The 26,492-nt window shown below is 35.2% G+C and overlaps 1 protein-coding gene and 1 pseudogene across 11 annotated transcripts in view; one reads left to right on the plus strand and one right to left on the minus strand.

Moving 5' to 3' along the window:
- Nucleotides 1–26,492, minus strand: part of Nrf1 (nuclear respiratory factor 1) — a 137,651-nt gene that overhangs the window by 75,144 nt on the left and 36,015 nt on the right. For 4 of the 11 annotated variants that reach the window (XM_076833288.2, XM_076833271.2, XM_076833238.2 and 1 more), the window contains 3 exons: nt 16,475–16,558; nt 10,482–10,638; nt 8,848–9,079 (listed from right to left, as the gene is read on the minus strand). In XM_076833288.2, the coding sequence (XP_076689403.1) occupies nt 8,848–9,070 (223 nt within the window). In that variant the 5' untranslated portion in view covers nt 9,071–9,079; nt 10,482–10,638; nt 16,475–16,558. Of the gene's footprint in view, nt 1–8,687; nt 8,727–8,847; nt 9,080–9,561; nt 9,687–10,481; nt 10,639–16,474; nt 16,559–26,492 lie in introns of those variants that run through there. The other 7 variants (XM_076833279.2, XM_076833249.2, XM_076833260.2 and 4 more) reach the window with 5 other exon arrangements.
- Nucleotides 6,650–6,981, plus strand: LOC143411728 (cytochrome c, somatic pseudogene; annotated as a pseudogene).

Below are 26,492 nucleotides of genomic sequence, written 5' to 3' on the forward strand. Positions count from 1 at the left end.
TTCTTTCAGTTGGTACAGAAAGAAATCTTATTGATGCATTCTTTCCCAATGTTTTATTTTACAAAATTGTAGTAAGCATACTTAACATTACTGAAATCTACCTTAACAAAACTTTTAAGTATGTACAATATTAATTAACTATAAGCATAATTTTGTACAAGCAGATATCAAGAACTTATTCCTCTTGCACAAGTGAAGCTATCTTTGTGTGTGTGCATGCATGCACATGTGTGGTGCTAACAATCAAACCTAAGGCCTTGCATACCCTAAGCAAAAACTACCACTAGGCTACATCCTTCAGCCCTGAAACTCTGCTGAACATAAACTCCCCAGATCTCCTTCCCCTTAGTCCCACCATCCTACTCTCCACTTTTACGAGTCTGATTATTCAGATACTTCATAAGTAGAATCATGCAGTATTTGTCCTTTTGTGACTGGCTTATCTCAATTAGCAAAATGTCCTCAAGATGCATCCACATTGTCACACAGCAGGATTTCCTTCATTTTGTATGGCTGAATATTCCATTTTGTGTACATATATATATGCTGTATCTTCTTTAGTCATTCATCCATCACCGGACATGTATATTGTTCTCACATCATGGTTATTGTGTACAAGGCATCAATGAACGTGGGATACCTCTTTGGGATCCTGATTTAAAATCTTTTGGGTAAATATCCAACAGTTTCTATTTTGAATTTTTTGAGGAAACTCCAAAAAAGTGTTCCAATTATTCTGTAACCTTGTCAAAATTAGTTATCTTTCATATTTTTGATAACAGTCATCCTAACAAGTGTGTGGTGCTACTTTATTGTAGTTTTAATTTGCATCTCTTGATGTTCTACGATGTTAAGCATCGTTTCATATAGCTGTTGGCCATCTATTTAACTCTTTAGAGAAACATTTATTCAAGTCCTTTGCCCATTTTTAAATCAGCTTCTTCATTTTTCTATTGAGTTATAGGAATCCAACATTTTATCATGAATACTTCCACACATTAAGCAAAGTTAAAAGAATTTTAACATTTCACTACATACATTTATCCACTCACCAATCCAAATTCTTTTAAGGCATTTCAAAGTAAAATGCAAATGTCAATGATAGCCCTAAATACTTCAGCAGGTATATCATCAGCTACAGTTCAATATTTGTTTGCATTTTTATCATGAGGTAAAATCTACATATAATGAGATACACAAACTCAAGTATATATATATAGTGTGTATGTATATATAAATAAAAAAGGTTATTTCATGCCCCTTTCTAATCCTCCCAAAGGTACTACTATTTTCTGATTTTTTTCACGCTACTTTGGTGTTACTTATTCTAGAACTTCAATAAACAGAATTATACAACATATATCCTCTTTAGTAAAGTTCTTTTGCTTAAAAAAATGTTTTTAGAATTCATCCATTCAGTCATTTGTTCCTTTTTGCTTGTTGAGTAGTATTCCAGTGTAAGAATAAACTAGTTTAATTAATCCATGGCACTTGGGCTATTTCCAGTTTTATGCTATTATGAATAAAGTTGCTTAATTTGATCAATCTATAAATTCAACACAATTCAAATGAAAATCCCAGTAAGGGCTTCTGGGGAACTTGATAATTGAATATTTTATTTAAATGGAAGTGCAATGGCCAAGAATAGGCAATTTAAAAGATATTAAGAAGAGAGGACACTCATTCTATCAGATATTAAATAATAACTATAATTAAATAGTCACTATAAAGCTATAGTTATTAAGTGTAGAACTGGCTCAGGGATAGACAAGTCAATAAAAATGAATTGAAAAGTTCATAAACATTCTACCATATGAGCAGAGGGTAAGAAAAGAATAGACTATCAAAAATATGGTGTTAATTGTCTGTGTAAAAAAACAGACTCTATCTTGGAGAAATGCAAATTAAACCAACACTGAAGACTCAGGACACAGCTCTGTGGTAGAAAAGGTGCCAAAGTGAGCTTGAGGCCCTGGATTCAATCCCCAAAACTGCAAAAAAATTATATTAAATTAAACTAAAAAAACACCAACTTCGAGATATTATTTTATACCTTCTAGATTGGGAACAATGAAAAAGACTAATAATACCAAATGTGAGGATGAGAATCAACAAGTACTCTAGTGTAGTGGGAATTAAGGGTCAGGACCCCGAGATCTGGAAGCAACACTTTATTAGTAGCAGCACAGTCCAAAGTCTGAACCCTGATCAAAGTAGGGTTTTAACTTTTATGCATAAGCAAGTTTTGGGTACACACAGGCAAGAAAGTTGGTGTCATTTTCTTGGAGGGTGCATTCTTCATTTCTTTTATGGATGAAGCTTGTCAACAGCCCAGGGACTTGTAGCTCATATAGTTTAGGGACTTTTATTGCACTAAGCCTAAAAGGGAATTGTTCTGTCCCTGTTATTGTTTCCTGCTTCCACTACTGCTGTTATCTGTAAGGTACCTGTTAGCGGCTATAAGCTCCTATGGTTAAATGTCAGTAAGCAGAGCTGCTGGGTGTCAGCATGCAAAACCACAGCCTGTCAGCTCTTAAATTGCTAAAGTTCCCATTTTGCTCTACCACTGTTTATGAAAATTTAAGTTAATACACTGATTTGGAAAAACAATATTTAGTAAAGTTGAAAATGTGCCTATCTTTGGCCCTCTAGCTCCTCTCCTGCATATACCCTCAAGTAGTATTTTTTAAATTGCAGATTATGACCATTTGGGGGCTTGTGAGCAGTTTTTCCCCCCACTAAAATAGAATAAAACAGAACAGACTAGAAAATATTACAGAGTAATATCACTTGTAATAGGGATAAGTATTATTTCATGAAAAATTGTTATTTCTGTTATATGTGCACTGAGCTATACCCCCACCTTTATTCTTTACCTTGCACAGCTCCTAAACCTTGTGTGGTTTGACTGTTTATTTATTCTAGATCACAATTAAAAATATATTAATGTGAGACATTATAAAGAGTTTGAAAGCCATATTTAGAGAAACTATCACACACATATGTATAAGAATATATGTAAAATGATTTTCATTTGCAGCAACTATGATGGCAAAAAATTATAAACCACCTAAGTATCTATGAATGAAATATTCAGGTAATAAATGCAATCCCAAATAAAAGTTGAAATGAATACACAGCCATATTATTGCCATGAATAAATCTCAGAGAATAATGCTAAATCAATTAAACATAGTATTATAGAAATATAATATAATATAATATAATATAGCCAGGCGCAGTGGCGCATGTCTATAATCCCAGCGGCTCAGGAAGCTAAGACAGGAGAATTGCAAGTTCAAAGCCAGCCTCAGCAATGGCGTGAGGCACTAAGCAACTCAGTGAGATCCTGTTTCTAAATAAAATACAAAAAAGGGATGGGATGTGGCTCAGTGGTCAAGTACCTGTTGAGTTCAATCCACAGTACAAAAAAAAAAAAAAAGAGTAATATCATTAATATATAATTTAAAATATGTAAAACAATGCCAGGTATTATTTAATGATACATGTACACAGAACAAAAATATAAAGAAATGCAAGACAATGAGAAAGACTAAATCCAGAATAATGGTTCCTTAGAGAGAAGAACAAGATTAGAAAGAGGAACACTGGAAGTTTCAACCACATCTGTAATTCTTATTAAAAAAAAAAAAAAAAAAAAAAAAGCCTGAAGTAAACATGTCAAAATAGCAGCCATAATTGACAAAGCTGGGTAGCAAGTGTATGTGTTTGTCATATCAATCTTGAATGTTTCTATATTCAAATATTCAAGTATTTTATACTTTAGTATGAGGCAACTTTTCCAAACATCACATTGAAGGTACTAATTATGTCTAAGACCATGTGACATAATCTGTTCCTTATCACTTTGAAGAAAATAAAATAAATTCAATTTTTCTTAAAAAAAGCAGTCCTCTAAAATTCACATTGGTGATTGACACCAAAACATTTGACTATCTTGAGATATTATTGTTTTTATTACCTACTGACTTCATTTTGTTATACTACTTCTAAACTTTCTGCCTTGAAAATCAACACTAATTAGGGGCTATCAGCATTAAAATGGACTGCTGAGAATTAGAAGCATTTTTGAGGTACAATGTGGTAAGATGGATGGTCATTTACCTTTTCTGGGTTTCCTTCAAATATGATGCATGCTACAGACTCACTCCTCAAAAAGATCTTCTAGCTAGCATTAAGTGGAGTTAGGGTTCAAATGCAAGCCCAGGCAATTAACCATGGCCTCTGCAGTCTCTGCAAATTCTTTACCTTACACAGCTCCTATGTGTGGTTTGACTCACACCTGCCCTCTTGCACCATTTTCTCTTCTGGCTTACAGAGCTCCAACCACCGCGTCCTCCTTCCTATTTCCCATTAGTGAGTTCTTGCTCTGGTTATTTCCTCAGTCTGAAATGCCCTTTCCTTTGTTGATACTTAACTGCCTGTCAATGACAACCATCTCCAGAGAACATTCTCCAACCACTCACTAGCCCACCTTCTCTCACCATTACTTTACCTTGTTATTTTCTTCAGAGCATTCAATGTTCACTGAAATTATATCACTTTACTATTTGTATCCCTCCTCCACCACTAGACTGAGAGCTTCCTTGGGAGCAAGTTCTTGCCTGTCTTCTAGTAATAGTTCCTCAATAATTATTGTTAACACTAAATCTTTTCTCCCTCAGTTTCCATACATGTCACTGAAAGGGTTAAACTACAGTACTTATCCTAAGTTTTTTTTTTTTTTTTTTTTTTTAATGCAGTGCTAGGAATTGAACTTAGGGAATATGCATGCTAGATAAGCATGCCCACTGAGCTACATGCCAGCTACCTTTTCTGATCTTAACACTATGACAATGCAGCACCTTTCTTTATAGGAAAAACATTTGACTTAAATTCACTGTGTTAGGATGCCCTCTTCTGGGAAGTGTATGAATTTCACAAAACATATGTTAAACATCTCATCTGTTACACCACGAAGCCTTTTGGGGGCAGGGGTGGGAGTGCCAGGGTTCAAATCCAGGGTCTCATGCATACTGAGCAAGTGCTTTACCACTGAGCTATTTCCCCAGCTATAAATTTTTAAATCACCATCCCAGAATTAACACATTAGATAATAACTGAAAATATAAGATTACTCATTCTTCATTGTATCCGTCTCCTTCCCCTTAAATACAGCATTCATTTATAAAGATAGTATTTTTGCCACTCCTGATCACTGATTTCCTGTCCAGCTTTTCCTAAATATCTTCTAAGGTATTTATTCTTTATATAACACTAGACCCATCTAGGCATAGTTTTTATGGTGCTACTATAATATAAATAGAATAATATAAAATACAGCCCAGCTTTAAGTCACTTGGTACTCTAGAAAGTCTCAAAATCTTAAATTGGATTAAGATGATCCAGGATTCCCATTGCCCTCAGATATTTGGCAGAAGCAAACAAAAATCATTGTAAACTGGGTGCAGAGACTCTAATCCCAGAGACTTGGGAGGCTGAGACAGGAGGATTGAGAATTCAAGATTATCCTCAGCAATTTAGCAATGCCCTAAGCAATTTAATGAGGCCCTGTCTCAAAATAAAAAATTCAAAGGGCTGGGAATGTGGCTCAGTGGTAAAGTGTCGCTGGGTTCAATCTTTAATACTCCAACCCCCCACTCCCCAAAAAAAATTCTCAAGAGAAAATTAACATTATCCTAGACCCAAAATTTATTTCTAAAAATAAGTTTCCAAAAACATCATCCAGCATGCATTCAAATATAACTAGTATATGAAGAGACAAGCCAACATAAACAAGAAATGGCATTAAATAGCATACAACAGAGATCCATAAGTACTGCAGAAAACTGAATTACCAGATAAATTGTAAAATCGTGTTTACTTTATTCAAGGGGATTTAAGAATACTCTCCTCCACTACCACCACCACAACTAGAAACTGCAACAGTGCAGATTTGTAAGGGAAAAACACACACTAGAAATTCTAGGGCTCAGGATGTAACTCAGTGGTATAGTACTTACCTAGGCACAAAGCCCTGGGTTTGATCCCTAGCACTGTGAATAAATAAACATCTAAAACTAGGGCGGGAGGGGGGGGAACCAGCCCAAACCACTAACAATTATCAAAATTAGTTATTCAGTGGACAGATTTAAAAGCATTTTAGATACAGCTAAGAAAAAAATTAATAAATTAAAAGACAGAACAAACTACACAGAATGAAGCATCAAAAGACAAAAGAATGGTACAGACAGAACAAAAGGCAAGAGACATGAAAGATTCAGTGAGGAAGACTAACAAATTTAATTGGAGTCATAAAGGCAAAGAGATGGAATGAATCATAAACAAAATGTAATGGCTCAGATTTCTCAGAATTGATGAAAGATAATAGTTCACAGATTCAAGATATCTAAAGAATCCTAAAGAGAAGAAATCAGAGCCAGATACATCACAAAACTAAAGACAGAGAAAATCTTAAAAACAGTTAGTAGGGAGGCACCAATATGGGAGATAAACTTCAAAGAATTAGTAGATATTAGAAACAGCTGGATTCTCAATAGCAATAATGGGACCCAAAAGACAGTAGAACTTGAGAGAGTGGGATGTCCAGCTTCTGATCGGGAACCTTCTTTGCGCTAGCGACGAAAGAACGAATTAAAAATGGGTGATGTTGAGAAAGGCAAGAAGATTTTTGTTCAGAAGTGTGCCCAGTGCCACACGGTGGAAAAGGGAGGCAAGCACAAGACTGGGCCAAATCTCCATGGACTGTTTGGGCAGAAGACAGGTCAGGCTGCTGGATTCTCTTAAACAGATGCCAACAAGAACAAAGGCATCATCTGGGGAGAGGATACACTGATGGAGTATTTGGAGAATCCCAAAAAGTACATCCCTGGAACAAAAATGATCTTCACTGGCATTAAGAAGAAGGGAGAAAGGGCAGACCTAATAGGTTACCTCAAAAAAGCCACTAATGAGGAATAGCTACTGCCTTATTTATTACAAAACAGAAATGTCTCTTGGCTTTTTTATGTGCACCATAATTTAATTGATGTGATACACCAGAAATCAGATCATGAATGACTGACAAAATTATTTTTGTTGGACAATCCTGATTTAAGTAAAACTGACTTGTAGATAAATTAATATTTTGGTTATATTCCCACTTCAGTAAATTCTATCACTGTTTTTCCTTTTTAAAGTTGTGGTTGGACTTAATTAGTAATGTTCAGTATTTCACAAAAATGGTGAATGACATCTGAAAACTGGTTTTATATTTAGTTTTATAGAACTGATTATGTGAATATGTTTAAAATATGGGGGAAATCACTTCACTCTCTCAAAACCAAGCATGATTCACATTTGTTTCAATTTGTGTTCAACAGCCTATTAAAGGCAGTGGTTGAAGATAAAGAAACAGTGTCTACTTTATATTTTTGTTGACCATGCCAATTTAATTAGAATTCCCTGTATCTAAAATGCTGTTCTTTCCTTATGGAAAGGCATTTTAGTGTGGTTTATGTATGATATTAAATAAAGAATATTTAACACTTCTCAAAAAAAAAAAGACAGTAGAACGCTATCTTTAATATTAGAAAATAATATAACCACCAATCTAGAATTTCATACCTAGAGAAAATATCCTTCAAAGTTGAAGGATAAATTAAAGCGTTCCCAGATAAGCAAAAGCAGAATTTGCTACTAGTAGATCCATACTAAATGAAGTACTAAATGATGTCCTTGGGGCAGAAGAAAAATGATCTCATAAGGCAGCTGGAGACATAGAAAAAGTGAATATCAACTATGTATAAAACAATATCTTGTGGGGTTTAAAATATTCAATGAATAAATACACCAGATAATAATAGCATAAGACACGAACACAAGAATGAAATTATATCCCCATGAAGGACAAAAGTACCAAGTATATAAGACTCTGATAAATGAATGATGTATGATTTAATTTCAAGGGGAACCATCAATAGTAAAAGCATATCTTCCAAATTAACAAGAAAAATAAAGAAAGAAAACTTTTCAATCACTCAAAAAACAGAAAGCCAAACAGAAAGGTAAATATAACAGGTGAGCAAAGATAAAACATGTAGTAAATATGTCAAATAAATAGGTGAAGAAATTATTTAATTTTTAAAGGTTTACATAGACAAATTATTAAAGATTTAATGTTAAATAAAAAAATAATAAATTTACTTATTTATTTGGTATTGGGGATTGAACCTAGGACCTCGAGCATGTTAAGCCTACACTCTACCATTGAGCTACATCCCTTGCCCCAAGATGACAAATTTAAATCTAAATATATCAGTTCTTACATTTAATATAAATGGAATAAATACTTCAGTTAAAAGCCAAAAGAGAGCCAGGCGTAGTGGCACACAGCTGTAATCCCAGTAGCTTGGGAGACAGAAGCAGGATCGTGAGTCAAAGCCAGCCTCAGCAACTTATCCAGGGCTTAAGCAACTCGGTGGGACTCTGATTAAATAAAATATAATAAAAGGGCTAGAGATGTGGCTCAGTGGTTGTTAGGCGCCTCTGGGTTCAATCCTTGGTACCAAAGACCTTCAGAACGGGATAAGACAATAAAACCAAAGTCATACATTAATAGTAAATGACTATAGATCAAGTCCCAGTAATTATATGCAAGGCTTAAAAAATTGTGGTAGACTACTTACCTAGCATGCGTGAAGCCCTGGGTTTGATCCCCAGCACCGCTAAAAAAAAAATTGTGATGAAGATAAATGTGAGAGTGCCTGCCTTGATCCTAAATCTTTCAGATAAGAATGGTACCACAAGCAAAGGAAAAAAAAAAAAAAATCCCAGTCCAAATATTACCTGCAGCAGCCAGATGGGCTGTAACCTCATCAGCTGCTGTCGAGTTGAGAATATCTGAATCATCATAAGAGGTGTCCTCAGGAGAAGAAGGGGAGTCTTCATCAGCACTTAGCATACTGTGTTCAGTGTAAGTAGCCACGTGGACCTGTTGTACTTGTTGGGCCACTGCATGGGCTTCTATGGTAGCCATGTGTTCAGTTTGAGTCACTCCGTGTTCCTCCATGAAGATCTACTGCCAGAATAAAAGAAAAACAAAACAAAACAAAAACAGAATTCAGTGTGTAATGTAGCAAGATTCCTAAACTAAGAAAAAGATTGATACTTTCTCCAAGAACAAAAGGACTTTGACAAGCCTGATTTTACTACTTACCTCATCACATCAAGCCACGGGAAACAGAAAGCACTATTCAAATATGACATAAAAATGGAGGGGGTCTGGGGCTGTAGTAAAGAGCTTGCCTTGCATATGTGAGGCACTGGGTTCGATCTTCAGCACCACATAAAAATAAATAGATACTGTGTGTTTATCTACAACTAAATAAATTGTTTTTTTTTTAAATGGAGGGACGTTTTCCTTATGTGAAACCATTTTGATGGAAATTCACTGTGATAATTTTATATCTCATGTCACAACTAACAAATATTCTTGACACAAATAACAAAAAGACTTTAAAAATATAAGAACACAACGAAAACTGCCAGGCATGATAGTACCTGCCTGTCATCCCAGCTATTCAGGAGGCTGAGGCAGGAGGATCACAAGTTCGAGGCCACCATGAACAACTCAGTGAAATCTTGTCTCAAAATAAAAATAAAAAGGGCCAGGGATGTAACTCAGTGACAGAGCATTTGCCTAACACATCCAAGGTCCTAGGGACCTGTCCCTAGTAATACAAACGCAAAACAAAACAAAATATCCCAGTGACAAGCATTTGGCATTATGGACATAAAAACTGTAAATAAGTGAAATACTTAACATTTTCTTTGTATTTCAAAGAAAATGGGAGTTAACCCCCTCATACAATTATTCAAATTGACTTGTCTGCTTACAAAGATGCATTTCTTGTAAACCCTAAACTGAAGCAGTAAATTATAATGCAGTGAAGTTTGCTCTCCTGCTGTACTTACAATTTCCTTTCCCTTTCTAGTTCATTATTCTTGAAAAAAAAATGAGCACAAGGTATATGTATATAGATTTAAAATTAAAATGTGCATATTATATATATTGTTTGCCTTTCTCATATTAAAATATATCTGGACATTTTAACACATTAAAACTATATAGAGGGACTGGGGTTGTGGCTCGTGGTAGAACACTTTCCTAATACATGTGAGGCACGCAAATAAATAAATAAATACATAAACGAATAAATAAATAAATAAAAATAAATTTTGAAAAATCACTATATAGATCTACCATATTGTTTTTAAAAAGCTACAGCATACATCATTGTATGATGTGCTGTAATTTATGTAACCAATCACCTACTGATGAAGCAAGGCTGCTTCCAAAATTTTGATGTTATAAACATCAGCATCATGAATTCTTGCATATAATATTTTGTATATTGGCCCCTCAAAAAATTTAAAATAGAACTACCATACAATTCAGCAATTCCACTTCTGGTACTTACCCAGAAGAATTGGAAGCAGGGTCTCAAAGAGAGATTTGTATAACCATGTTCATAGCAGCATTATTCACAATAGCCAAAAGGTGGAAGCTACCCAAGTGTCCATCAACGGGTGATTGGGAAACAAAATGTGGTATATACATACCACATATTATTCAGCCTTAAAAAGGAAAAAAAATGCAAATTAGGAATAAAGGGGAACTTCCTCAACTTGTTAAAAGACATCTACAAAAAAACCTACAGCTAATATTATATTTAATGGTGAGAAACTAGAAGCTTTTCCACTAAAGTCAGAAGAAAAATAAGGATGTCTCCTCTCAATACTTTTTCCAACATTGTCCTAGAAATGCTAGTTAATTCGATAAGACAATACATAAACAAATAGTACCATGATTGGGAAGGAAGAAACAAAACTGTTTCTGTTAATGGATGGCATATTTTTCTATGTAAAAAATTTAAGACAATCAACAAAAATCTGGAACTAATAGTAATTATAGCAAGGTTGCAAGACACAAAATGAACATTCAAAAGTCAATGTTTTCCTATACATCAGCAATGAACAAATGGAATTTGAAGTTAAAACATGATACTATTTATATTAACACCCACAAAAAATGAAATCCTAAGGTATGAATCTAACAAAATAGATACAAAATCTATACAGGGAAAATTATAAAACTCTGATGAAAGAAATCAACTAAATAAATAGATATTACATATTGATGGATAGGAAGACTCAATACTATCAATTATCAGGAGTAACAAATGAATTATGGGTCTCTGAACTGCCCAAAGACAGAGGCAACATGTCTCTTGAGACAAGGGAATTTCTCAGTGCAAAGGTCCTGATAGAAAACTGCCCAGTTGTATAGTGATGCCCTGTTCAAAGGGAAATTCTTTGCTAGCCAAGGAATTTTATTATTTCAAAACTTTGGGTTCAAATGTCTGCTGCCTGGAGGTAGAGTTCTAATTGGGCTGCTTTTACCCTCAGCTTCAGTTTTGTTTATCTTATAATTTTTTTTTAAGTTATAGATGGACTCAATACCTGTATTTTAGTTGTTTTTATTTTTACGTGGTGCCAGGGATGGAACCCAGTGCCTCATGCACACTAGGCAAGTGCTCAACCACTAAGCCACAACACGGCCCCTGGTTTTGTTTATCTTGAAGAAGCTTTCTCACAATAAGTCCTTCTGAAGTTTAAACCTATATAGTAAACGTGCAAGCTTGCTCGTGGTCAGTCTTCCTCCACCAGAAGCAGGCTGGACCGCAAAGCCCTAGCTTTTTCTTTACTTTTGTGTCTGTCTGTTTTTTTCCCAATCCCCTTATCAACCAGTTTGGTTACCCGTAAATAAACTGTTGCTCAGTATGTGACAATCAACATGTCAGTTCTTCCAACTTCATCTCTAATTTCAACATAATCCCAAACAAAATCTTAGCAAGCTATTGTGGATATCAACAAACTGTTGTTAAAATTTATACTGAGAGGCTGGGCATGTAATCTCCGTGATTTGAGAGGCTGAGGCAGGAGGATCACAAATTCTAGACCAGCCTCAGCAATTTAGTGAGGCTCTAAGCAACTTAACGAGACCCTATCTCAAAAAGGCTGGGGATATAGCTTAGTGGTAGAGTACCCCTGGGTTCAATAAACACCCCCGCCCCGGGCTGCCACCAACCAACACACACACACATACAAATGTTTATCGGAGAGGCTGGAGACCCAGAATAGCCAACAGAATACTGAAGAACAAGAAAGTAAGAGGATTGATACCATCTGACTTTAAGAACAGAAATCAGGACAGTATGGTACTGGCAAAAGAACAATTAGTTCAATGGAACAAAAACAGAGAGCCTAGAAATAGACATGCATAAATACAGTCAACTGATTTTTTTAAAAATATATTTTTTAGTTGTTGATGGACTTTTTTTATTTATTAAATTCAGTGCTGAGAATTGAACCTAGAACCTCACATATGCTAGATATGTACTCTACTACTGAGCTACAACCCAAGTCCCAGTCAGCTGATTTTTTTTTATAGGGGTGCAAAGTCAATATGAAGTTTCAACAAAGTTAGTCTTTTCAATGAATGGGTGCTAGAACACATATACATTTACATCAAAAAATGAATCAAGACACAGACCTTATTCTAATTAATTATTTAAGATGGAGTCTTGTCCAGGCTGCCTTGAACTTCTAGGTGCAAGGAATCCCCTGCTTCAGCCTCTTGAGTAGCTGGGACTATAGACACCAACCACTGTGCCCAACCAGATCTTCTATTCTTCACAAAAATAAGCTCAAAATGGATCGTGTACCTAAGTATAAAACGACTAGACGATAATATGGAAAAAACATCTAGATAACTTATGGCAATGACTTCTTAAATACAATGCCAAAGTCAGGATACATAAAAGAAAGAATTGAGAAACTGGACTTCAAAACAATAAAAACTTTTACTCTAGACAGGCACAGTGGCGTTATGCCTGTAATCCCAGTGACTCAGGAAGCATGAGACATGAGGACTGAAAGTTCAAAGTCATTCTCAGCAACTTAGTGAGACCCTATCTCAAAATAAAAAATAAAAAGGGCTGGGGATGTGACTCGGTGGTTAAGTGCTCCTGTACAAAACAGAACATAAAACCAGAAAAATAAAAAAAATTTTATTCTGTGTAAGACACTGTCAAAAGAATGAGAAGGCAAGCTCATAGGTTAGAGAAAAATATGTGTAAAAAGACATATCTAATAAAGGACTGTTATCCAAAATAAAAAAAGAATTCTTACAACTCAACAATAGTAAAATAACCAATCTGAAGAGAGATCTCAAAGAAGGTATACAAGTGATAACTAAGCATAGAAAAAAATTTTCAACATCACACATACCAATAGGGAATTGGATATTAAAACAAGATACCACTACATGCCTATTAGAATAGGTACAATCCAAATCACTAGCAACACTAAATGCTATCCAGAATGTGGATCAAGAATTGTCACTCATTGCTGAATGAATACACTAATGAATGAATACACTAATGAATACACTCTTATTATACGATCCAGCAATTATAGTTCTTGGTATTACCCAAAGGAATTGAAAACTTAAGTTCACACAAAAATCTGCACATTGATGTTTACAGCAGTTTTATCTGCAATTGCCAAAACCTGGAAGCAACACAATGTCCTTCAGTAAATGAACAGATAGAAAAATGTTGTTGATCCAAACTATGAAATTATTATTTGGCACTAAAAAGAAATTAACTATCAGGCCATAGAAAAACCTTAAATTAACATTACCAGGTAAAAGGAGTCAATCTGAACACATGATTTCAACTATATGACCTTCTAGAAAGGGTAAATTATGCAGACAGTAAAAGGCTCAGTGATTTCCAGGTATTAAGGGGAACAGAGGGATGAATAAGCAAAACACAGAGGATTTTGAAGGCAGTAAAACTACTCTGTATGACACCATAGTAGTAGATACATATCATTATACATTTGTTCAAACCCATAGAACATACAACACCGATGTAAACACCTAATGTATACTTCTGGAATTTGGTGACAATGATGTGTAAATCCAGGCTCATCGACCAGGACAAATGCACCTCTCTGGGGCAGTAAGTTGATAGAGGGGAAAGCCATGCATGTATGAGGGCAAGGATTATAAAAGAAATCTCTGTATCTTCCATTCAATTTTGCTGTAAACTTGAACTACTGAAAAAAAAAAAGTAGTCTATTTGAAACTAATTTTTTAAAAAAGGAAATTCTGACACATTGCTACAACCTGGATGAGATTTGAGGAAAAGGCATTTTGCTCAGTGAAATAAGCCAGTGGCAAAAATAAATACTATATAATTTCATTTACATGAGGTAGTTAGAGTAGTGAAAATCACAGTTAAGCAAAGTGGAAAAGTAGTTGCCAGAGGCTGAGGGGAAGAGGGAATGAGAAGGTGCTTCATGGGTTCAAAATTTCAGTTTTGTAAGATGAAAGGAGTTCTGAAGCTTGGATGCACAATATGAATGTACCCAACATTACTGAACTAGACATCTGAAAATGAGTAAGATGATAAATTTATTGTTGTATATATTTTACCACAATTTGAATGAGATTAATCTCAGAACAGAATTATAAAACTAGCCCTTTATTTTCTTTATTTAAAAATTGTAAACACTATTTGATAATTGTTTTTAAGAATAAATTCTTGAACTGGTGATTTGGCTCAGTGGTATAGCGCTTGCCTGACACTCATGAGGCCCTGGGTTTGATCCCCACAACCACAAAAACAAAACCAAACAAAAAGAATAAACTCTTGAAGATATAATTGCTTGGTCAAAGGACATATACTTTAAATTTTGACCCATCCATATTGAAAAGTTGAGTATACAACCTTATGTGTATAAACCCACACAAAAATGTGAAATTTGACTACTGTGATAATATACACCACTACATATCTAGAACTTACCAAAATAAATTGCAACCATATAGATACAGACATATGACTTATATGGCTACATCTAAAAGGAACTTTCACTCTGCTCTATTATAAGTCTCATTTTCCATCTTTGGGGACTTCTAAAATCCTTTGTTCCTCTGAGTAATCACTTTAAGTTTCATCCTGCTGTCTTTCTTCTTCAGGTCAACTGTTTGCATGCAGATGACCAGAATCTTATTTTTTGTTCTTGATTCTGTTTTAATTCTTGCACTATTCCCAAATCTTTTTGCTCTTTTAATTGCCTTTTTTTAAAAATTCTCATACCATTCTACACATATGACAATTCATCCTTCTAACATAGTAATTATTAACTTTGGAACTATTTAATTATCTCAAAGAATATGCTGTATTTCAATATGAAGTTCACTATAATTACAAAATAAAACAACCACAGGGTTCCACAAATCCAAAAAGATTAGGAAGCACTCAGCTATCACACCAATCCTCTTCTCACTCTTCCTTTCCTGTTGAAGTCATCTCCCCCTGCCATCACAGCCACCTTTTTCCAAATGAAGCTTTTTAAGAGGAACATGGCAAAATAATATTTATTTAATAGAAAAATAAAAGGAAGAAAAACAGGGTAAAATGTTAACATTTGGAAAATCTGGGTAAGGAGACTACAAAAATTATTTGTATCATATTTGGAACATTCTAAAAGTCTGACATTATGGACTATTAAAATCTTTTTTTTTTTAAGAGATATACTTGATAAGCTGCCCCAAGATTTCGTTTATATCTTGTATTTGGTGCAAATTTCAGAAAATCGAAGGGAATATGTCCTTGCCCCCAGATTTGTACTTCTCTAAAATGTAATTGAACACACTAAGTCACACAGTTAAACACAATATATGAGAAGAAAATACCAATAAAGTGCTATTTTTCCATCCATTTCTCTGTTCTCCTAATCTAAGAGACAAATTGCATAGGGCATTTTAGAATTCTGGGTACTTCAAAATTGTTTTCAAATGATTTGGGATTAGATGGCATCAAACTGCTTTTCAAAGGGATTTGTACGCTATGTGCTTCGCATAATGGATTTCAATTCTTTGCTCCCAAATGCAGTTCACAGCGTAAATCAATAGGGCTGTCTGCTCCACAGGCTTGTCACTTCTGCCTAGTGCCGCATCTCTTTCTACCTCCCTCCCTCATCCTAGCCTTCAGTCTCTCCAACCATTTGTATTCTAAACACTCTAAAATGCAAAGGCAAGGGTGTTCTGGTTTCTTTGAACCAGAGTGAGATATCTGTAAATGTTGCTTTCAATATTTTCATAAATTAAACAGGTTGTCTAAAGCCAGATATGACTGACATACACATATTACATGAGATCATTAGACTCCATCCAGTTAAGTCAATTTTAGTGAAGCAATTTAGCTTTCATTCATGAGCAATCAGATTCTCTGGCTAGCAAAATTGATGGGAATTGCTAAAAGGCTGAAATATATTAGATAATGTGAATTTTTAAAAACCAGGGGCTGGGGTTGTGGCTCAGCAGTAGAACACTTACCTAGCATGTGCGAGGCCTTGGTTTCGATCCTCAGCACCACATAAAAATAGATAAATAAAATAAAGGTATTGTGTCCAACTATAACTAAAAAATAAAATATTAAAAAATAAATTAAAAAACCAGCATAGACTATTGCCCAGATATATAGAACCCCTGGACAAGTTACTTAATAACCTCTAAGCTTCAATTCTGTCATTTTTTAAGTGGAAAAAATAAATGACAGTACCTATCCTCAAAAAGATGACGTGAGGATTAAATGAGATGATCCAGATAAAGTCAGGAACACAGTGCCTGGCACACAAGTACTCAACATTAATTATGATGATGCCAGAATCCATGTGACTTTATAACTCTATTCTTCCTGACTCATGTCCTTGGCTAGTCTCCTAAGCATCAGGCCTCAATTTTTCATCTTTAAATTAGACACCCATCTCTGAGGATGGTTTTCTTGATTGTTTTCAAAAGATTTGCACCCTAAAGCCTTATATTATATTAACTCCAGCAACTGAAATACTGTTCTCCTAGACACAAAATAAAGAAACTACAAGAAACCAATACTCCTAGTATAATTTTGTGATAACTCACAAAAGGAGAGGATCATGGCTGGGGTGTGGCTCAGTGGCACAGTGCTTGCCTAGCATGTACAAGGCTCTGGGTTAGATCCCCCAACACTGACCCCCCCAGTGCCACCCCCACCTCTATTCCCACCCCCCCAAAAAGAGAGGCTTGGATGGACCTGTCAATGATTCTTCTGAACCAATGTGAAAAGATGAAAATACTGGTAATACACATGGATTCAAATAAAAGGGTATAACCAGTTTATTAAAACTTCTTCCTAAGCCTGAGGTATAATCACCTGGGGTACAATATGTGCTTCATCTAAAGGTCTGAGTAGAGATGAGTATCTACTTTTGCCCTTCTAAGCCAGGTAGGGTAAGACTGAAGATAATGGAAGAGAGTGCAGAAAAAGACTTCTTAATCCAGCAAATCCTGGTACTTGTGGTCAATAATATCTAGGGAACTGCTGGAGTCTGGAGACATGTTCAAGGGAGCTAAATTTCGTCTAATCCACACATAATGGATAACATTATGTGTAGAGTATTTTTAAAAATCAAAGTGCAAAGAACAGGTTAGGAAATCTAATCAAAGTATAATTAAATGTAAAAGAAAGCATTAGTCTAATCAATAGCATTATCATATCAAAAGAAAAACTGTAAGAACTGCCTAAGGGAAAAATCTCAGACCAAGCAATGTGCCTACCCATGAAAACCCAGAGAGGCTCAATTTACATTCTTGGACACATCTAGAATTCAAACTATCACTAAGACAGAAATTACACTCAACAGAACAAAAAAGCCTGAAGCCAACCCTAGAATTTGCTTCTTATAGGACATAGAGTAATGGATCAAACCTCACACCACAGCAGAAAAAAAGTAAACTGCACAAAAAAGTCATTTGGAAACAGAAGTTGAAATATGGCTTAATTCTGAGTAGAAATGGAGTTTAAGACTAGAAGAATCTACTTGAGCAGGAATATTCTCTTTCACAGTGTAATAGCTGAATTGTTGAAGGGAAAAAAAAAAAAAACTCCAAGTATGGACCAAAATACAATTAAATGTGATACCAAACAATGTAAAAGTTAATGACATAAAAGCGAAGATAAGGCTGACAGAAATCAGGAGGTAGGAGCAGAAAGGTGGAGCAACGGTCAGGAGTATTAATGTCTTTTCCTTCATAGTAAAGGAGGCCGAAGATCCTATCATAACAGGAAAATTTAATTTACAATGTAACTATCAAAAATAGAAGGAATGGGGCTGGGGTTGTGGCTCAGTGGTAGAGCACTTGCCTAGCATGTGTGAAGCACTGGGTTCAATTCTCAGTACCACATATAAAAAAACAAATAAAAAAGGTCCATCAATAACTAATAAAAATTTTTAAAAAATAGAAGGAAATACTGTAAGTAATCGTTACATTTCATAGAAGGAAGTCAATAATGCCCAAGTGTGATAAATCAAGAAAAAATAGTATAGATGTTTTAGAATTATGGAGGTATTACTGTTTGATAACCCTACTAAACAAAATAGTTAAAACTATAAACAAAATGTTAAAGTAACTGCCACTGTAATAGGGACTGTGGGTAGGAAGAGTGTGGCAAAAGACCATTGACTTTTGTAATGTTCTATCTGATCTTTTAACATATGAATTATGATTTTTAACAAATGATCTTTTTTTATTTTTTAAATTTTTCTTAGTTGTAGGTGGACACAATACCCTTATTTTATTTTTATTTGGTGCTGAGGATCAAACCCATGCCTCACTCATGCTAAGTGAGCACTCTATCTCTGAGCCACAACCCCAGTCCCTTAACAAAATGATCTTTAAAAACAAATAAATATTGCTTTCTAAACTGATCCTTTTGAAAATTAAAACCAAATGATATGCTAGGAAAACTATCACTAGAAAAATCAAACCCATCTCATGCTAAGAACCAAGAGAACAGCCCCATTAGAGTTTAGAAATTGCCTTATCTTGAGTAAGACTAATTTAACTTGGAGTACCTGAAACTAAAAGAATTTTATATGACTGTAATCACAACATTTTTCATACTAATGTTGATTAAATTTGTAAATAGTCATTAACAATGACCATCTGGTCAATAATGATGCTTTTACAGAACAAGATTTACCATACAATTTCATGATGACTTGAGGATGAGTGGATGGTTTTATTAAAACAATAATGTGCCAGGCATGGTGGCACATGCCTGTAATCCCAGCAACTCAGGAAGCTGAGGCAGGAGGATCATGAGTTAAAACCCAGGCTCAGCAAATTAGTGAGTCCCTAAGCAACTGAGCAAGACCCTGTCTTTAATAAAATATTTTTAAAGGGCTAGGGATATGGCTTGGCAGTTAAGTGCCCTGGGTTCAATCCCTGGTACCAAAAACAACAACAAAACATTGTAAGCTCATTGAAGGCACTGTTGGGTCCACAGGTCTCTTAAAATATGTCATAATTTGTCCCTTAATAAAAGATTGGGAGGTGACTGGTTGCACTTTAATTACTAAAGCTAAACCCAGAAAATTACAGTTTCTCTATACATATTTAATTTTATTATAGATATAATTTTGTTAATTATATATAATCGATGTGTGTATGTGTGTGTATCCCATTTCCAAGACTTCTAACAGTTGTCCTTTAATATTCATGAAGGGACTGGGGTTGTAGCTCAGTGGTAGAACACTTGCCTTGCACATATGAGGAACTGGATTCGACCCTCAGCACCACATAAAAATAAATAAAATAAAGGTATTGTGTCCTTCTACAACTATATTTTTAAAAATTTCATGAAGGATTGGTTCCAGGACTCTGCATGGACACCAAAATATATGATTTCAAGTCCCTTATATGACATATGAATCATTTGCATAGGACTTATACACATCCTCCCATATATATATTTTAAATCATCTCAAGATTACTTATAATATTTAACATAATGCAAATGATATGCAAAGTATTGTTAGACTGTATTGTTTAAAGAATGATGATAAGGGGAAAAAGTATGCATATGTCCAGTACAGGTACATTTTTTTTCCTGAATATTTTTGATCCATTGTTAGTTGAATCCATGGAAGTGGAACTCTTGGAAGCAGAAGGCCAACTATACTTGTTCTGAGTGGCTCTATGCCCAGCTGAGAGATGGATCAGTTAAGGAAGCTTTCCAGACTTGCCAACCAGCTTCGTTCTTAAAATTTTGCACAGGGAGATTGGAAGAGGAGAGAAGGTATCTCATTGCTGTTTTCATTCACATCAGCATTGCTCCAATAATAGAGGACACTGTATCCCCCAACTCCAGCTGTGTGCTTCCTTTGTCCCTGGTGGCCGAGGACCAGCCGGAAGGCATCCCACCCAGAGGTCAGACTGTCAGTCTTGTGGGGTCCCCTCTGAGCTCCTTAGGTTCTTCTCTTTTTGTTCCCCTACCCCTAGGGGTGGCAGCTGTTTCCTGTATGGATTATCTCAGTGTATACTTTATTCTTCTTTCAGTCTTCCAACACCTGGAATTAAATTTTCTGAAATACCCTCATACATTTTCTAGGCACCGCTTGATACAAAGGAAAGAAATTATGTATCCTCATCAGAAATTACTCCTAGAACACTGCTAAACAACAATCTGGGCTTCTTATGCTCTCAATAAAGAAGTGAGTCTAAGCCCAATTTTAGAAGACCACCATTAGGGCTTCTGTTTCCAGAAACTGTTTCTGTTTCCATACACTGATGAAGTATAGTACAAAATCAGTTTCAAATCGTTAAAAAAATTAAAGAGTATAAAATCACTCACAAAGAGAGAAACGCCAAGAAGTGAGAAGAGAGTACAGACGGAAAAGGAAGGAGATACAAACATTTACCCAAAAATTTCAAACATTTATGGATAAACATAAAACCCTTAAAACTTATAGACTGTTTATTTCTGGAATTTTCTTTTTGATATTTTCAGACCATAACTAAAACCATGGAAAATAAAACTGTGGATAAGCGGCAGGTAGTATATGTAGGTCTATGTATATGTACTGAAAATAAGGCATGGATGCTGACTATAATTTCCAGCACTGGCTAGAAGTGATTTAATTATTATTATACAAGGGACCCACTGTGTATAAGGGTCCATTCCATCTCAATCCCGATCCTCACTGCTATAGCAGGATGGTTAAGAAGAGACTCTAGAGTCACAATACAGAATTTGAATCTCTGCTTTGACACTTATTGGCACCTTTTCACTGGGCTTCTGTGCTGTGACTTAGTTAAAATGGGGAGAATAATATCATCCACTTCATAGAATTAATGTAAAGATCAAATGAGCTACTATTTGTAACAGGGCTTAAAATGGGACATGCAACACAGTGAGTGCTGTATAAGTATAGCTTATCAGAACAGTATTTCACATACAAAGACAAGTAAAGTATAGAAATGCCAAAAGTTACATGATTTTTTTTTTATACTGGAAGAAAAAAATGCTTACAGATCACACAAGGAGTTTTGACTACACAAAGATGTCTATCAGAACAGTTCTTAATCTTTTCTGAATCATAAACCCTTTTGAGGATGAGTAAAAGCTACACAGCTTTTCCTTAGAAAAATACATATACATAATGAGTTTTTCAAAATATTTTAATGCTCTTTAACTCAAATGACATACAGACCATTTCATGATAGTATTGTTATAACAAAGATGAAACACTAGAGGGTGCCACAACCAAAGCAAAAAATGTAAAGACAGCATAAGGTATTTAAGGTTGCCTCACATTCATCAACTGGAACAAATAAAAAAGTTAAGTGAATCTACTTTACCAAATGCTTTAAAATGCCAACTTACAGTTTCTAGATTAGCAACACCCAACAGAACTTTCTGCAATGATGGAAATGTTCTAAATTGGCACTGTTCAAAACAGTAGACACTGACTACACTGAAATATAACTACTGTGACTAAAGAATTACATTTTTAATTCTATTTAATTTTAAATCTAATTAATCTACATGTGGCTTGTGGCTACTACCATACTCTGGGAAGTTCTATATTCTGTTTTTGTTTTAAAATGATTTCTAATCACAGACCACTACATATGGTTGTTACTAGGAATTTCTAAAAGAAGGGGTTCATCGAATAATTCCCTCCAATCTGTCTTTCATAATAATTTAATATTTCAGAGATAAAGATTATCTTGCCTGCTCCCCACCTTGTAGGTGTTCACAATCAAAAATAAAACTTTCTTCTACTCTTCACCAAATACTCTACCTATTGAATTCCCGGTTATTTAATTCAAACATATTCTTAAGCCCTTGGGTTATAAAAAGCTTTTGAAAAAAACTGCATATTGAAAGACTGAGTCAATAAATTAAATATGTAGGCTTTGCTATTTAAAAAAAGAACAAATCCTATTATAGTGAGAGCAAACTGCCAAGGGCCAAAGGAACACTATGAAGACTGCCAGGATGTGGAACAGGATCCTGAAAGGGAAGATAAGAGTCTTCGGGCTCTGGAATGAAAGAAGGGAATTGTAGGCAGAGGCAAGCGCCTACAAAAGCACATGGCATGGCAAGGAGGCATCAATGAACACTCAAGACTACAGATACAGGAAGAATCTGGGACCAAAGAAACCTGGCTCTCAGCTGCCTCTGCACCAGATTCTTTCTTTACACTGCAACTTGGTCTGCTAAAAACAAAGCCAACACTGACCCATCTATCAAAGAGGAAAGCACGTGGAACAGCACATGGTTTATAACCCAGTGTCTGGCACAGTGCCTTGAATGCAGTAGGTACCTAATAAATGTTGGTGACTATGATAAAAAGGATTTGAAAATGCATTCCCAAACATTTAGGTGCTTATTAAGTAGCCACAAATATCAATTAAAAAGCAGGTGACTTGACAAAATTATACCTGGTTTAGAAACATGGTGGATGGAAAGTCTGGTTGTGCCCAAGCAATTGTGATTGGGTCAGAATGCAGCTGGCCTGGCTATTATTACAGAATAATCATTTATCCACAGCTGCTCGCAAATTACCAAAAATCAAATAAGTAGTTGTCATGTGATAGCAGGATTAGAGGCTGCCTCAATTTCCATTAAGGAGAAATAACATAAATTGCCACAAATCCCGCCCCTCAGTCTGAGATCAGCACAAAGGACACTTTCATTCAGACTCTGCATACTGTGAAACACAGCATTGTTGCCTGGATGCTTCTGTGGCGGGCCTCAATTCTGCTGGTTCTGTCACTGCACAACTGACATTCAGTGAAAGCTGTTTCCTAGCTTCTGCAGAACACTTCAATGCGTGATTTTTCTTTTGAGATAACTGAACTAAGGACTTACTTCTGCATCAAATTATAAAAGTATAAGTGCCAATGACACAGATCTAGGAATCTTTGCAATTCAACCTTATTCATTCAACATCTCTTTACTGAATTCTTATCAGATACTCCTATTTTATTTTAGCACGAGTTTTCAACTCTCACTTTATATATTATGTTCAAAAACCACGCATTCTTAAAGAAGTGACACACACTTTTTTATGAGGGGAGGTTATTGAGAAAAAAGAAACTCAAACTACCACCATTACAAGTTAACCATTTGGTTTACATGCTTCAGGAAACCACCCACTACCCCTACACTCCAGTTTCTCATACAGTTGGTTTTGTTTTGATGCTTTTAAACAAAAGACAGCTTATATTGTACAAACTTTTTATAAATATTTTTCATTTAATATGGAGTAAAATTTGCCATTAATTTAAAAATGTTTACAGAGCATTCTTTGTATTTTCCTAATTCCTTAAAGTCAGTCACTTATATTGTTTCCAATTTTTCACTATTATGAAAAACACTGGGGCTGGGGATGTGGCTCAAGCGGTAGCATGCTTGCCTGGCATGCGCGGGGCGCTGGGTTCAATCCTCAGCACCAAATAAAAAAATAAAAAATAAAGATGTTGTGTCACCGAAAACTAAAAACTAAATATTAAAAAATTCTCTCTCTCTCTCTATCTCTAAGGAAAAAGAAAAAGAAAAAAAGAAAAACACTGCTAAACACTGCTATGATAATTTTGGTATTCAATAAATATCTATTGAATACTTATTTGAATAAATAAAAGTTTTTTAGGCTAAATTTTAAGCACATAGCCTTTTTTCTTTTTTTTTTTAACCTTTAAAGGACATTAAAAATGTTAAGTAATCATACAGTTATCATTCTGGACACACTCTTACTGCAGATATAGAAAGGTCATGTAGTAAGAACAATAATCCAAACATAATGATATGTAGATAATACCTGATGTTAGAGGACAGAATAAAAAATATTAACCCATTAACCTTGACTTTATATTTAAACATTAAAAAGCAAAGTATGATTTGATGCTACAGTCTCAGCAGCACAAGAGGATCACTTGAGCCCAGAAGATAGAGGCCATCCTGGGCAACACAGCAAGACCCAAAGAAAGAAAGAAGGAAAGAAAGTCAGAAAAGCTGTTAGAAGGTGGAATATAGAAAGAGGGAAGTGTTGAGGCATAAAACCCCATTTTCCAAAATGGCAAGCTAAGAAACCCTACAAAAATTGATGAATTAAAAAAAAGCTTATCTTTTGAAATTATAAAGATAATTAACAAGTAACTTTCAAGATAATACCAAATAATGATAGATGAAGAGGACAGAAAAAATTAAATTATTATTTTTCGCATTAAAGAAAGCCAAAAATATTGCCTAAGGTTGAGAAATGAGGGAATAGAAATTTAAACACATTATTTAGCCTTATGGAAATAACCACAGAGAAGCTAAAAACAAATGATGAAACCATCTTTAAAGACTATCTCTGGACAATGGGATGGGGCTAGGAATGGAAGGAAAGAGAGACAAGAGACTTGAGGGTACTCATCTTAAACTCTCCATGGTTATTTGATTTGTCAGTGTATACAAAACCTGGCTGAAAAATCTACAACTATTCACGTTGCCTCCGCAGCCCTCTTATCTTGATAAATGGTCAGATCCAACTGGCCACAGAGCATTCCTTAACCAGATGCAGACCTAAAATCTTGGCGATCACTTATTCTGAGCTTCTCATTTTACAGATTAAATTATGATCCCGAAAGGCCAAGTTGAATTATCCAAAGTCATATTTCTAGCTGATGGCAAAACTCAAATCCATATCTCCTGCTTCCAAATCAAGTGCTCCATCTGTTCCATCAGAGACTCACCCTTTTTAATTGAAGTACAGTCTCTAAGCTTCATTTAAAAACAAAAAAAACATCTATTTTTTAGTTGTAGGTGGACACAATACCTTTACTTTATTTTTATGTGGTGCTGAGGATCAAACCCAGTACCTCACGCGTGATAGGCGAGCACTCTACCTCTGAGCCACAACCCAGCCCCTCTAAGCTTCATTTGCTTGGGCCCCCTAACTACTATCATACATTATCATGTATGTTATAAAAATGATATGCATATTGCATTGAAGTGGTTGTTCAAACTGCACCAGCAGTTACCCATTGTGGTACCTCTAACATACCTCCTGCTCCTCTCACCTTCTACACCACTGCTGTATAAGGGGATACAGCTATTTTGAGGACTGCTGCCTGCAAACTGAGAAGCCTGATAGCATGCTTCTAAGCCACAGAAATAAATGTTATTCATAAAGTTTCCAAAGAAATCCTCTGTGAGCACCCTGTCAACTGATTTCATATTCTTCTTCACAAATATTAAATGATTTCACTATGTATCCACTCTATTTCCAGTAGATGGAACAAAATGGTTTAAATTTTTAAAAAATGGTGGTGGGGGCACTGGGGCTGTGGCTCAGTGGTAGAGTGCTCACCTAGCACATATGAGGCACTGAGTTCAAGCCTCAGCACCACATATATAAATAAACAAACAAACAAATAAATAAAAATAAAGGTATTGTGTCCATCTATAACTAATTTTTTTTAACTGATGATAGTGGCACAAGAGGCTGACTTTTTTTTTTTTTAAAGAGAGAGAGAGAGAATTTTAATATTTACTTTTTTAATTTTCGACAGACACAACATCTTTGTTTGTATGTGGTGCTGAGGATCGAACCTGGGCCGTGCGCATGCCAGGCGAGCGCGCTACCGCTTGAGCCACATCCCCAGAAGGGGCTGACTTTTTAAGGAAAGGGGAATTGGGCATCCAAGTTTTTGTTTGTAATCATTATACTACTTTATAAAAATTATTTTTTGAATTTTTAAAGTGTGAAAGACACTATAGATTATTATTTATATAAGTTCCGGAGCAGGGAAACACAAATTAACATGTAAAAATGGGGGCCAGGCCAATCACTGGAAATCAAGTACATATAAATGTATGAAGATCTAATGACAAAACCCCAACATCTATTATATTTTCCACAAATTATACACAACTTATGAATAATACACTCACTAATCTAAAATAAACATACTGAATGTTTCAAAGCTTTCTCACACATGAGCTGAGCCTAAGGTCTGTGGGGCAACAATAGCAACA

Source organism: Callospermophilus lateralis, chromosome 1, assembly GCF_048772815.1.
Source record: "Callospermophilus lateralis isolate mCalLat2 chromosome 1, mCalLat2.hap1, whole genome shotgun sequence".
In the NCBI taxonomy this organism is placed as follows: domain Eukaryota; kingdom Metazoa; phylum Chordata; class Mammalia; order Rodentia; family Sciuridae; genus Callospermophilus; species Callospermophilus lateralis.